Source organism: Bombina bombina, chromosome 5 (assembly GCF_027579735.1).
Source record: "Bombina bombina isolate aBomBom1 chromosome 5, aBomBom1.pri, whole genome shotgun sequence".
Classification (NCBI taxonomy): Eukaryota; Metazoa; Chordata; class Amphibia; order Anura; family Bombinatoridae; genus Bombina; species Bombina bombina.
Window position 1 is genome coordinate 854427743 of NC_069503.1, and position 13066 is coordinate 854440808.

At 38.6% G+C, this 13066-nt stretch overlaps 1 protein-coding gene across 1 annotated transcript in view; it reads right to left on the reverse strand.

Moving 5' to 3' along the window:
• Positions 1-12660, reverse strand: part of AQP4 (aquaporin 4) — a 38915-nt gene extending 26255 nt beyond the window's left edge. Inside the window, exons 1-2 of the mRNA XM_053713132.1 lie at positions 12258-12660; positions 4900-5064 (exon numbers count right to left, since the gene is read on the reverse strand). Of these exons, the coding sequence (XP_053569107.1) occupies positions 4900-5064; positions 12258-12638 (546 nt within the window). The 5' untranslated portion in view covers positions 12639-12660. The remainder of the gene's footprint in view (positions 1-4899; positions 5065-12257) is intronic.
• Between the last annotated feature and the right edge of the window lie 406 nt (positions 12661-13066).

A 13066-nucleotide genomic window follows, 5' to 3' on the forward strand; every position in this document is an offset into this window, starting at 1 on the left:
TTCCAGAATCTTGAGACAAATTGAACTCCTCGATCAGAAACAATGTCCAAAGGAAAACCGTGTAATCTGGTGATATGGAGTATAAACAGTTCAGCGAGTTTCTGAGCAGATGGTAATCCAGATAAAGGAACAAAATGAGCCGCTTTGGAAAATCTGTCTACCACAACCCATATGGTCTTGTTTCCGGCAGAATTAGGAAGATCTGTAATAAAGTCCATGGAAAGATGAGACCAGGGATAATATGGAACAGGCAGAGGTTGTAAGAGTCCAAAAGGTAAACAAGAAGACTGTTTATTAGAGGTACAGGAATGACAAGCTACAACATAATCCTTGACATCTTTGACCATAGAAGGCCACCAGACATGTTGTTTGAGTTTCCACAAAGTATTACGTTCTCCTGGATGTCCAGACAAAATATTATCATGAGCCCAACGAAGAAGTTTGATGCAGAATTCTGCAGGTACAAACAAGATCCCAGGAGGTATGTTATAGGAGGAAGGAATAGAGGCTTGAGCAGACTGTAATGCTTGGAAAGGAAAAGTAGATAACTGAGCTATAACTTTAGCAGGACGGAGAATGGGTTCAGAATCCAATAATGTAGAATCAGAGGCCAGAAATTGTCTGGATAAAGCATCCGCTTTAGTGTTCTTAGAACCAGGAATATAAGAGAGGACAAAATTAAATCTGGAAAAGAACAGAGCCCATCGGGCTTGACGTGAGTTGAGACGTTTAGCAGTATGAAGATACAGAAGATTTTTATGATCCGTGAGGATAAGAAATGGTTGAACCGTGCCTTCAAGCAGATGTCTCCATTCTTCCAAAGCCATCTTAATAGCTAACAGTTCCTTGTTACCGACATCATAATTCAGTTCTGAAGAACTAAACTTTTTGGAGAAGAACCCCACAGGAAGAATTTTGCTAGTAACAGGATTTCGCTGAGATAGCACAGCCCCAGCAGCGATCAGAGAAGCATCCACTTCAAGGATGAATTGGAGACTCGGAACTGGATGACAAAGAATAGGAGCCGAAGTAAATGCAGACTTCAAAGATTCAAAGGCCTGTAAGGCTTTATCAGACCAATTCTTGCAATCCTGACCCTTCTTAGTAAGAGCTGTAAGGGGTGCCGAGATGTTAGCAAAGTCTTTTATGAATTTACGATAGTAATTGGCAAACCCCAGAAATCTTTGAAGAGATTTTAAGGAAGTTGGTCTAGGCCATTCTATAATAGCCAACAGTTTGTCAGAGTCCATCTCAAATCCAGACGGTGAAATGATGTAGCCCAAGAAAGGAATAGATTCTTGATGAAAAGAGCACTTTTCAAGCTTGGCAAAGAGAGAATTTTCACGTAATCTCTGGAGTACTAGTTTGACATGATGAACGTGATCCTGTAAAGTCTGAGAATAAATCAAAATGTCATCAAGATAGATAATGATGAATTGATTAAGATAGTCTCTGAATATTTCATTAACAAAATGTTGAAAAACCGCAGGGGCATTGCATAACCCAAAAGGCATAACTAAATATTCATAGTGCCCGAACCTAGTGTTGAAGGCTGTTTTCCACTCGTCCCCTTTACGAATCCTGACCAAATTATATGCCCCACGAAGATCCAATTTGGTAAAGATGGAGGCACCCTGGAGACGATCAAATAATTCGGGAATGAGAGGAAGAGGATAACAATTCTTGATTGTAATCTGATTAAGAGCACGATAGTCAATGCAAGGACGAAGACCTCCATCTCTTTTTTCAACAAAGAAAAAACCTGCTCCTACCGGAGAGGAAGAAGGGCGAATAAAACCTCGGGCCAAATTATCTTTGATGTATTCTTCGAGTGAAACATTTTCTTGACGAGAAAGTGGGTATGTTTTACCCTTGGGAAGAGGTGCTCCAGGTAGTAGGTCAATGAGAAAATCAAAGGTCTGGTGTGGAGGTAATATTTCAGCATCTTTCTTAGAAAAGACATCACAAAAAGAATGATATTGTACAGGCAAGGAATCAGGAATGTCCAAAACTGCCACAACTGTACTAAAAGGTTTGGGAGTATTCTGAAGACACTGTTTAAAACAAGAAGATCCCCAAGTAAGAAGTTCACCTTTAGACCAGGAAAAAACCGGATCATGAAGTTGAAGCCAAGGAAGTCCCAAAATTAAAGGAAACTGAGGAGAAGAGATGATGTCAAAACTAATGGTTTCCGAATGAAGTACTCCTACAGACATGAGAAGTGGTATTGTCGAATATTGAATGATTCCCGAACCTAAGGGTTGACCACTGACAGTAGTGACCCTTATTACTTGGCTCTTGGAAAGCAAAGGAATCCGAAAAATATTGACAAAATCCGCATCCATAAACATTCCTGCAGCTCCTGAATCGATGAGTGCTTGAGCCTGGAATTTGGTGTTGCCAAAACGGAAGGTGACTGGAACAAACAGCTTAGGATTGAGGGTAGAAATAGATCTTTGGCTTAACTCAGTCCCTCTTTCTGGAGTTAAGCTCTGGCTTTTACTGGACGGGTTGGACAATCTTTTAACATATGCCCTTTAATACCACAGTAAAGACATAGTCCAAGATTACGCCTTCTGAGACGTTCAGCTTCAGATAACTTAATTGCTCCAACCTCCATGGGTTCACTTGATTCAGAGATAGATGAATTCGGAGCAGGAGGAAGGTTTGGTGAACGAGACATAGGACGGAAAGTAGATTTGATAAAGGATCTTCTGTTACGGTCACGTTCATGGAGACGTTCAGAGTAACGAGCATCTAACTTGATACATAAATTGATGAGTTCTTCTAGAGAATCTGGAAGATCCCTATATACCAGTTCGTCTTTTAAACGATCACAAAGACCTTTACGAAACGCTGCACGCAGGGCCCCATGATTCCACATAGTCTCGGCAGCTAAAGTCCGGAATTCTATAGCGTATTGTGCTACAGAAAGAGAACCCTGCCTCAAATCTAAAAGTCCTGCTTTGTCAGCCGCTGACCTTCCAAGTTTATCAAACACGGAAGAAAATATGGATACAAAAGAGTCAATATCGTGGAGCAAGGGATCATCCTTTTCCAACAGTGGAGAAACCCAAGCCAAGGCTTTACCCTTCATAAGAGAAATCAAAAAGGTGATCTTAGAGGAAGAGGTAACAAACATCTGAGGATTATTTCTGAAGTGAAGACGGCATTGATTGAGAAATCCTCGACAGTCTTCAGGATTGCCGTCATATTTATCCGGTAGCGGAATTCTGGGAATTAACTGTACTGCAGGTTGTGGCGGATTAAATGCAGGGTTTGAACTGGCCGCAGGAACAACAGGTGTTGCAGAGACTTGTGAAGGTGGAGAGAGATTATGCAAAAGAGCCGTAATTTGATCCAATTTAGAATCCAGGGATTGCAGGTGTACAGAGTGGGTTCCAAGAAGTTGTCCCTGTAGAGCCACAGCTCTGGATAACTCACCAGGGTCCATTATATGGCCTGTTTGTAATGTCAGGATAGGTTAAGTCCAGAGTTAGACCCAAATGCTAGAATGAGGTTTGTAAAACACCCTAGCACTGTGAGTATATACCAGGACCTGACCCTGCGACAGCTACAGTAAAATACTCACTGAAATAAACTGGAAGTTGGTACAGCAGGGTCAGGAGAAGAAACTTTGTGTAGATAGGGTTAACCAAAAGAGTAATCAAGCAAGCAATATCCAGCAACGTGTAATCAGGCAGGTAGGGGTTAACCAGTAGGGTAATCAAGCAAGCAATGTCCAGCAACGTGTAATCAGGCAGATAAGGATTAACCAATAGAGTTATCAAACAAGCAATGTCCAGCAACGTGTAATCAGGCAATTTGGGGTTAATCCGTAGAATAGTGAAACAAGCAATGTCCAGCAACAAGTAATCAGGCAGTTTGGGGTTAAACAGTAGAATAGTGAAACAAGCAATGTCCAGCAACGAGTAATCAAACATTTTGGGGTTAATCCGTAGAATAGTGAAACAAGCAATGTCCAGCAACAAGTAATCAGGCAGTTTGGGGTTAAACAGTAGAATAGTGAAACAAGCAATGTCCAGCAACGAGTAATCAAGCAGTTTGGGGTTAATCCGTAGAATAGTGAAGCAAGCAATGTCCAGCAACGAGTAATCAGGCAGTTTGGGGTTAATCAGTAGAATATCAAACAAGCAAAGTCCAGTTAACAGGTTTCAGGCAGATAGGGGTTAAGCAGGTTGAAGTTTAAACAAGCCAAGAAATTCAAAAGGTACTCACAAGCCGGTTAAGGAAAACAAACAGGCACCGAGGAGAGAAGACGCCGGAATAAGAAGACCTTCTGACGTCAGCAGAAGGAGCCGGTGCGACACAGGGTTGCTAGGCAACCAAGGAAGCGCTACCGCGCCGACACATGCAGGAAGGAGAAAGCGATCAGCAGCAGAGCGATCGCGACAGAAGACAAGATGGATTTAATGAAGTATCAGGAAATCCTAGGAGAAAATGTGAGGAAGCTGAAGCCTGGGCACCATTGGACCAATGATCACAATCATACCTCAGATTCCACCAAGGCTTGGTTGCAGAAAATAGAAAAATTGGCAACTGTAGAAAAAAATATATATTCATATCTCTGTGTATTAGGACAGGCTGTATTTCTTAAAAATCTGAAATCCAAATTAACATAAATATCTGTCCAATGATGGCCACTATTTTAGGCTACATTACATGTTATATATATGGTTTTGCCTCATGTCATCACAACCTTGCTGTAATGTTTTGGCTTTTTCCTTAACATGTTATCCATACATGTATAAAAAAGTCACACAGCAATTATATATAGACAGATGTATAGAAAAAAACTTGTGCTAAAGAGAATCAATACTAAAAACAAAAATACATTTCAATTTATAGGATACACTTGTATAATTGTGATATACTCACAGCAAATAAATGGCCAATTGCAACAGAAAAGCCAATTGCCAATGCTACTGATCCTGTGATGTCATTGCGCTTTGGGTCACAGCTTGCACATATTGTAAAAACCAATTGAAATGTAATAATCAGTTCAACAAGCAGTCCGTGGCCAGAAGATAGCTTTTCATTCACCTATTAATTGTCAGGGGGAAAAAATCACAGTAAAAATTAATGGGAGAAAACAAAGGAACAGATGAAAATTAAAAGCATACATGACGATAATAACGTTTATATATATATATATATATATATATATATATGGTCCATTTACTTCAATAATTCAGAGAGGTGATGTAAAATAGGGCTAGATTATGAATGGAGTGTTAACTGTTGAGTGCGAGCAATAAGGGATATTTAGAAACTCTTTGTGTGTCAGAAATAGCAGACATATTATGAGATGAAAGTAAATGTGTTCACTTGTACTCAATTGAATTTAACAGGTGTCGGATTAGCACAACTTCAGATCTCAGGTTAAATGTTACGTGACACAACAAAGTTGCTCAAAAAAGATGAAAAATACATTTAAAAATACAATTATACTTATAATAATAACACCGTCTGATAAAAAATATTTAAAAACTTTGCATTAAAAATTAACAAGGGCTCAAAGATATGAGGGGGCTGATTTACCATTGTGCGGACGGACATGATCCACTATAGCTGATCATGTCCGCCGCAAATCGATAAATGTCGACAGCATATGCTGTCTTCATTTATCATTGCACAAGAAGGGGGTGTTGTCCGCGTCTCAGAGGTGGCAGACGAGTTACGGAGCAGCGGTCTTAAGACCACTGCCTCTTAACTTCTGTTTCCGCTTCTTAACTCCTGTTTCCAGCGAGCATAAAGGCTCACATGAAAACAGATACATTCAGCTGAATACGCGGCATAAAAATTGGCCCGAGGTCTCAGGTGTTAAAAAAAAGGATTACCAAAGGGCTTTAATATAGAGCTACATACATACACATGTCTAAATATGTATATGTATGTATATTTTACATTCCTATGTTCTTCACATAGAAAGTAATGTACTTTTTATTATTAAATAAATATACAGGTATATACATATACATAAACATTCCTGCATAAATCTGTACCTATGTATAATCATATAAATATATAAAGGTATATATATATATATATATATATATATATATATATTTATTTTTTTGTTTAAAAAAAATATGATATATAAATATTAAAAATAGAACATATTCTTCTATGTGAAGAACAGTGGAATGTGACATTTTAATAATTCATGTCAGGTTTAACACTCTTTTTTTCAGTTTTTGCTCTCCATTGAAGTCTACAGGAGAAGTTAACACAGTAGCAATTTTTTTTTGCACGTGCCTCAATCGAGCGTAGTTTACGCCTGAGCGGGAATGCTATATTGCGCTGCACTTGTAATCTAGCCTCATTTATACTGTAGCTGACACTTTACTTTTTTGATGTAATTATTCCTTGCTAGGTCAATTATTGGTTACAAGAATACCAGTACCAATCCAAAATCTTTCTAAATAGAGGGCATCAAACGTTCATTATGACCACTTTTAATTTCACTAGTTTGTTTATTAAAATATGAAGCCTGTAATAGCCGTTTTAGCATCAAGATTATTGCTGCATGTAACGATGCAACATGTTTTAAGTTATTAAGATATGGAAATGTACTATTTTTCAATATAAACACTGTACTAATTTTCATTAAGAAAGAACTCACAAGGTAACATTTCCCTGTCTTTATTTGTTTAATAAAAAGGAAATTTTTAATAATGTTGATTATCTAATTTGCTGTAATTTAAACGAAATATGGAAGTTATACTGATCATCTATTTATAGTCACTATAGTTTGGATCAAATTTAGAAAAGACCACTATAGCTGATAAAAAATAAAAATTTGTTTAAATAATTTTTATTATGATTTTCCGAATTTACCCATGAAAAGATAGACATGTTCACAGGTATTAACAGGCAATATAACATTAAAGTTGTCAATTTACAATCCATATAGACTTACAGAAAGGGTATTCTCTTATTAGTTCTTAATCAGTGTGCTAAAAAACCATTTAGCTCCTGTATGGATTAGAAACAAATACAATCATTATATGGTGTTGGTATCAAATGATCAGTTGCTTAAATAAACCCTTCTTAATCTAATGAAAGGCTAAAACGAAAACATAACAAATACTGTTACAAAATGTTAAAATCATGTAAGCACACAGAGAGTAAAAAGCTTGCAAACATGGGTGGAGTCATCTTTCCAAGCTTTTTTCTTCTATAATTTTCAAATTTTGCAATAAAGTATGTTTTTTTCCATCAGCTATAGTGGGCTCGACATGTGCATTATTGTTATAAGATTACAATGTAGTATTGGAGATCATTGTGAGGTCAACCTTATTTAAGATGAATATGAGGCGATAAAAACTTTAACAAGGCATGTTTTAGGTTTGAAAATAAGGACTTTATGGTTGACTTAAAAACAAATAGGAAATGAATAGGATAATGTGTGCTTTTGTACTTATCCTATCCTATAATATAAAAGGCCAAGTTTGTTTGTCTGAAGCTGTCATGCGCAGTAGAGACAGCACGAGGACAAACACACCTGGCCTTAGAGTCTACCTGATCTGCTGTGGCACGGTGATGGTGGGCGAAAGTGGGCATGAGCGGACATGGCGGTGGTGTGAGCGGGCTGACATGAGCGGGGGTCATGGCCGGGCGTGACGGGGTCGGGGCCGGGCGCGGTCACACGCATGGCAAGAGAGAGAGGGGAAGGAGATATAAAGAGAGGGGGAGAGAGAGCAAACGAGAGGGGAAAGAGCAAAAAAAAGAGGGTGGAGAGAGCAAAATAGAGGGGAAAGAGTAAAAGAGAGGGGAAGGAGTAAAATAGAGGGAAGAGAGAAAGGGAGAGAGAGAGCAAAAGAGAGAGGGAGAGAGAGAGCAAAAGAATATAGGGCGGAGAGAGAGGGGGGAGAGAGAGAGCAAACAAGAAGGGAAGAGAGAGAGAGCAAAAGAAGAGAGGGGTGAGAGAGAGAGGGGGAGGAAGAGGGGGGAGAAAGGGGGGAGAGAGAGCAATAGAGAAGGGGAGAGAGAGCAAAAAAGAGGGGGGAGAGAGGGGGGAGAGAGAGCAAAAGAGAGGGGAAAGAGCAAAAAGAGGGGGGAGAGAGCAAAATAGAGGGGGAAGAGCAAAAGAGAGGGGAAAGAGCAAAATAGAGAGAAGAGAGAGGGGAGAGAGAGAGCAAAGAGAGGGGGAGAGAGAAAATAGGAGGGGGGAAGAGAGAGAGCAAAATAGAGGGGAAGAGAGAGAGAGCAAAAGAAGAGAGGGGGGAGAGAGAGGAGGGAGAGAGGGTGGCGAGAGAGCAATAGAGAGGGGGAGAGAGAGCAAAAGAGGGGGGGAGTGGAGAGAGAGAGCAAAAGAGAGGGAAGAGAGACAGAGCAAAAGAGAGGGGGGAGAGAGCGCAAAAGAGGGGGGGAGAGAGAGAACGCAAAAGAGAGAGGGAGAGAGCACAAAAGAGAGGGGGAGAGAGCGTAAAAGAGAGGGGATAGAGAGCACAGAAGACAGGGGGAGAGAGTGTAAAAGAGAGGGGGGAGAGAGAGCGCAAAAGAGAGAGTGGAGAGAGAGAGCGCAAAAGAGAGGGGGGAGAGAGAGAGCGCAAAAGAGAGGGGGAGAGAGCGCAAAAGAGAGGGGGGAGAAAGCAAAAGAGAGGGGGAGAGAGAGAGCAAAACAGAGACGGAAGAGAGCAAAAGAGAGGGGGAGAGACAGCAAAAGAGAGGGGGGAGAGAGCAAAAGAGAGGGGGGGAGAGAGCGCAAAAGAGAGGGGGAGAGAGAGCGCAAAAGAGAGGGGGAGAGAGCACAAAAGAGAGGGGGAGAGCGCGTAAAAGAGAGGGGAGAGAGAGCGCAGAAGACGGGGAGAGAGAGAATGTAAAAGAGAGGGGGGAGAGAGGGCAAAAGAGAGAGGGGAGAGAGAGCGCAAAAGAGAGAGGGGAGAGAGAGCACAAAAGAGAGGGGGGTGTGGAGAGAGAGCAAAAGAGAGGGGAGAGAGACAGCAAAAGAGAGGGGGAGAGAGCGCAAAAGAGAGGGGGAGAGAGAGAGTGCAAAAGAGAGGGGGAGAGAGCACAAAAGAGAGAGGGGAGAGAGCGCAAACGAGAGGGGGAGAGAGAGCGCAAAAGAGAGGGGAAGAGAGTGCAAAAGAGAGGGGGGAGAAAGCAAAAGAGAGGGGGAGAGCGAGAGAGCAAAAGAGAGATGGGAGAGAGCAAAAGAGAGGGGGAGAGAGCAAAAGAGAGGGGGAGAGAGAGCAAAAGAGAGGGGGAGAGAGCAAAAGAGAAGGGGAGAGCAAAAGAGAGGGGGTAGAGAGAGCAAAAGAGAGCTGGAGTGGGAGAGCGCAAAAGAGAGGGGGAGAGAGCTCAAGAGAGGGGAGAGAGAGAGCACAAAAGAGAGGGGGAGAGAGCGCAAAAGAGAGGGGGGAGAGATAGTGCAAAAGAGAGGGGAGAGAGCGCAAAAGAGAGGGGGAGAGAGCACAAAAGAGAGGGGGGGGAGAGAGAGCAAAAGAGGGGGGGAGAGGGAGCAAAAGAGAGGGGGAGAGAGAGAGAGCAAAAGAGAGGGGGAGGGAGAGAGAACAAGGAGTGGGACCGATGTACTGCAAAAAAAGGCCTGTGTGAATGGGCTTTAGGACTAGTAATGTAATAATTTAATAAAGAAAACAAAATGGCCATGTAGTGTTTGATCAAATGGGATAGACCCGGAAGAATAGAAATATATTTTACTTAAATTTATTTTTTACATTTTGCAAAACCCACATTTAGCTTAGTTTATGGGTTATCTACAGATAGGGATATAAAAGTAGGTCTTCTTGTATGTATACTGTGGTCTTTGGCACCACTTTTTTATGCTGAAGTAAATATTATATATATAGGTATATTATTTCTTATGCAGAATAATAGATGCTGTATGTATAGTGAAAATAAAACAATTTAGTTTAGAGGTTGTATAATTTAAAATTATATGTAAGGTATATATCCACAATGCTGCAAACCGCCAACCAACTTATGTTCTAAGTATAGTAAGCCAATAAACATAGATCGGTCAATTTAATTTAATTTATCTACAATTAATTGGAAGGTTTCATTTTCTTACTATTATAAAATTCTTTCACCCTTTCCAGATTCCTCTAATAAAGATGTTCCCCTGCGTTTGTTAAATATATTCACACCTGAGGCTATTGTAAGTTCTAACTATATTATGTCAGTAGACATAGACAAGCAACTTTTGACAAGTTAGGCTCAAGTCTTGTTCAGGTCTTTGCTTTGTATATAGCCTATTACTATTCTTCAATTTGATATTTAGTTGATTTTTCTAACTATACTAGATACAAATGAGTATTTTTAACCAACTTGCATTTTGAGAAAAGTTGATTTTGAGATTTTTCTCCAAGACAGTTATTTTAGCCTATTCAGAGTCAGTCCATAGACCCAATATTGTCTAGACATGCTAATTTAGATTTGGATGTAACGATTAAGATTAAGCAACATTAATAACTATAATATACTGTATGTATATATATATATATATATATATATATATATATATATATATATATATATATATATATATACACTGTAATGAAAAATTGAAAATTTGGAAATACACAAGAAAATGACATGAAACTTTTTAAAGGATTATTGAAAATGTGAACGTACTGGCTATGGATAGGGCTCAGTTTTGATAATTTGTATTTTATGTTAGTCTTAGTTTTAGCTATAAAGGTCACATTTAATCTTCACTGCAGTTTTGTACTCATGAAATTTCTTATCTGCATTTTTGTGTATCAATACTAGCAAAAACGGGCGTTAGGTAAGTTAAAAAAATATATTTAGTGAAAGGATATATTAAAGTAATGTTTTAATGTATTTGAAATATATAATTTAAAATGTGTTTTTTTATATTGTTGTTTCTGCTTTTTTAATTTGTTTTATGTTATGGGTGTGTGGATGGCATTGTCCACGATATACAATGAGCCTTAATTCATTACAAGTTTTTTTTTAATCTGTAGTAAAATACATTGCTTCTGTTTCTTCTGCTTTTTAAATCAGAAATCATGATCATAATACTACGACAATCTTGGTTAGACTTCTTTAAGCATCTTTATTGAATTGTAGCTTGGAATGTTGGAAACAGATTGTTGGTTATACTGATGTTACTATTCAGATATTAAATGCCAGACTGAGATATGAGACATAACACTTAATTTAGACCTCTAAGGCATGTAAACTGGAGTGAGGCAATGCAGATTTTTTAACAATAAATATAATAAATGTTAAAATATGTAATATGTTATGTTTATTGAGGGTTTAAGCACTTATCTATATTTAAATATGGTATATATTGTTTAGTTCTCCTGTACTCTTAGCATGATGCAAAGTAAGTAAATATTGCTTAATGATCCTGGGCTTAAAATTATTGTACTATCATGTGAGTTGTCTTGTCTCATCTACTGAGGTATTTAGAAAGATTCCATGACAATTACTATTATTAAAACACTATCTAGGTTCCTATATAAGCAAAATATTTGGATCACTCTGCTTTAGGTACACAATACAGGTGGCCCTCGGTTTACGCTTATTCAATTTGCGCCATTTCAGAATAACGCTCTTTTTTTCCAGTCATGTTACTGCTATTGACAGGCCAGTAGGTGGAGCTGTCCGCTTGTGTTACAGCAAAGATATGCAAGCTTAGCAGGTCTGAAATTAATTGGTGTACACAGACCAGACCAGACCTATCGAGCTGTCAAAGGAACAAGATCTAGCAGCCATGAGGGAAACTTTACATCTTCCTGCCCAGCTGCTTGAAGGTCAGAGTGCCTAAAAAAATCAGTGCAGACTGGAATGCATAGAATATCTGTGAACTGGATATTAGCTAACAGTGTATGCTACTGTTTCAATGCAGATACCTCACTGCTTTGTTTGCAGAAAAATGCAAGTAAAAAAATGTTTTTGTTCATTAAACTTAGTTTGATGATACAGTCTGTTGTGTGATTAGGTTAATAATGATGTGTAGCATTTAAAGTCTTCATTTCAAAGCTTTAAAAAAATGTATTATAGGTTACTTATGTCAATTTTGAGAGGGGCCTGGAACCTAACAACCTCACTTCCCATTGATTTACATTATGAACTGGGTTTCAATTTACAACAGTTTCTTTTTACAACCATTCCTTCTGGAACCTAACCCCGGCGTAAACTGAGGGCTACCTGTAACTCATTGGAACAGCTTGTGTAAATATTAATGTATTTCATATTATTTATAAATTTGAATAAAACAGATTCAAGATGCAGATTACCTTGGTAACTCCAAAATTGCCTGCTACATCTGATGGTGTGACCAAGTAGAGAAGTCCTGCTCCTGCAATGGCACCCAGGCACTGTGCAACAATGTAAAAAACTGATTTGGCAACACTGATCTTCCTTGTGCAAACCATGGCAATAGTTACAGCTGGGTTAATATGAGCTCCACTTATATGTCCAAAGCATTGCACTAGTGTACCAATGCTTAATCCAAAGCATAGAGCGATGAGGACTATATCTGCTGGCTGAGGCTTTTCAGGGGGACTCCAGTTAATAGTAGAACCAAGACTTAAAAAAACAAATATAAACATGGCCAGAAATTCTCCTGTAACTGCTTTCCAGAAAGGTTGTGTCCAGACTCCTTTGCAAGCTGCCATTACTGTATCACAATTACACAGATTTCTGCACTTCCTGAAAAATAATTAAGGTAATTTGTAAAGGTATATCACTTGACAAAAATAAATAAATATAAATAAAAAATAATGAATTAAGGCTACATGGAAAATTATATATATATATATATATATATATATACACACACACTCTAGCACTGTATATTGATTAGGGTTTGTTTTTGTGTGTTTTGCTACAACATGTTTTACATACATGCAGATGTATGAATATGCTTCAGTTCTATCTATCTATCTATCTATCTATCTATCTATCTATCATCTATCTATGTATCTATCTATCTATCTATCTATCTATCTATACACAGTTTGTATATATATATATATATATATATATATATATATATATATATATATATATATATATATATATATATATATATATGATCTGTATA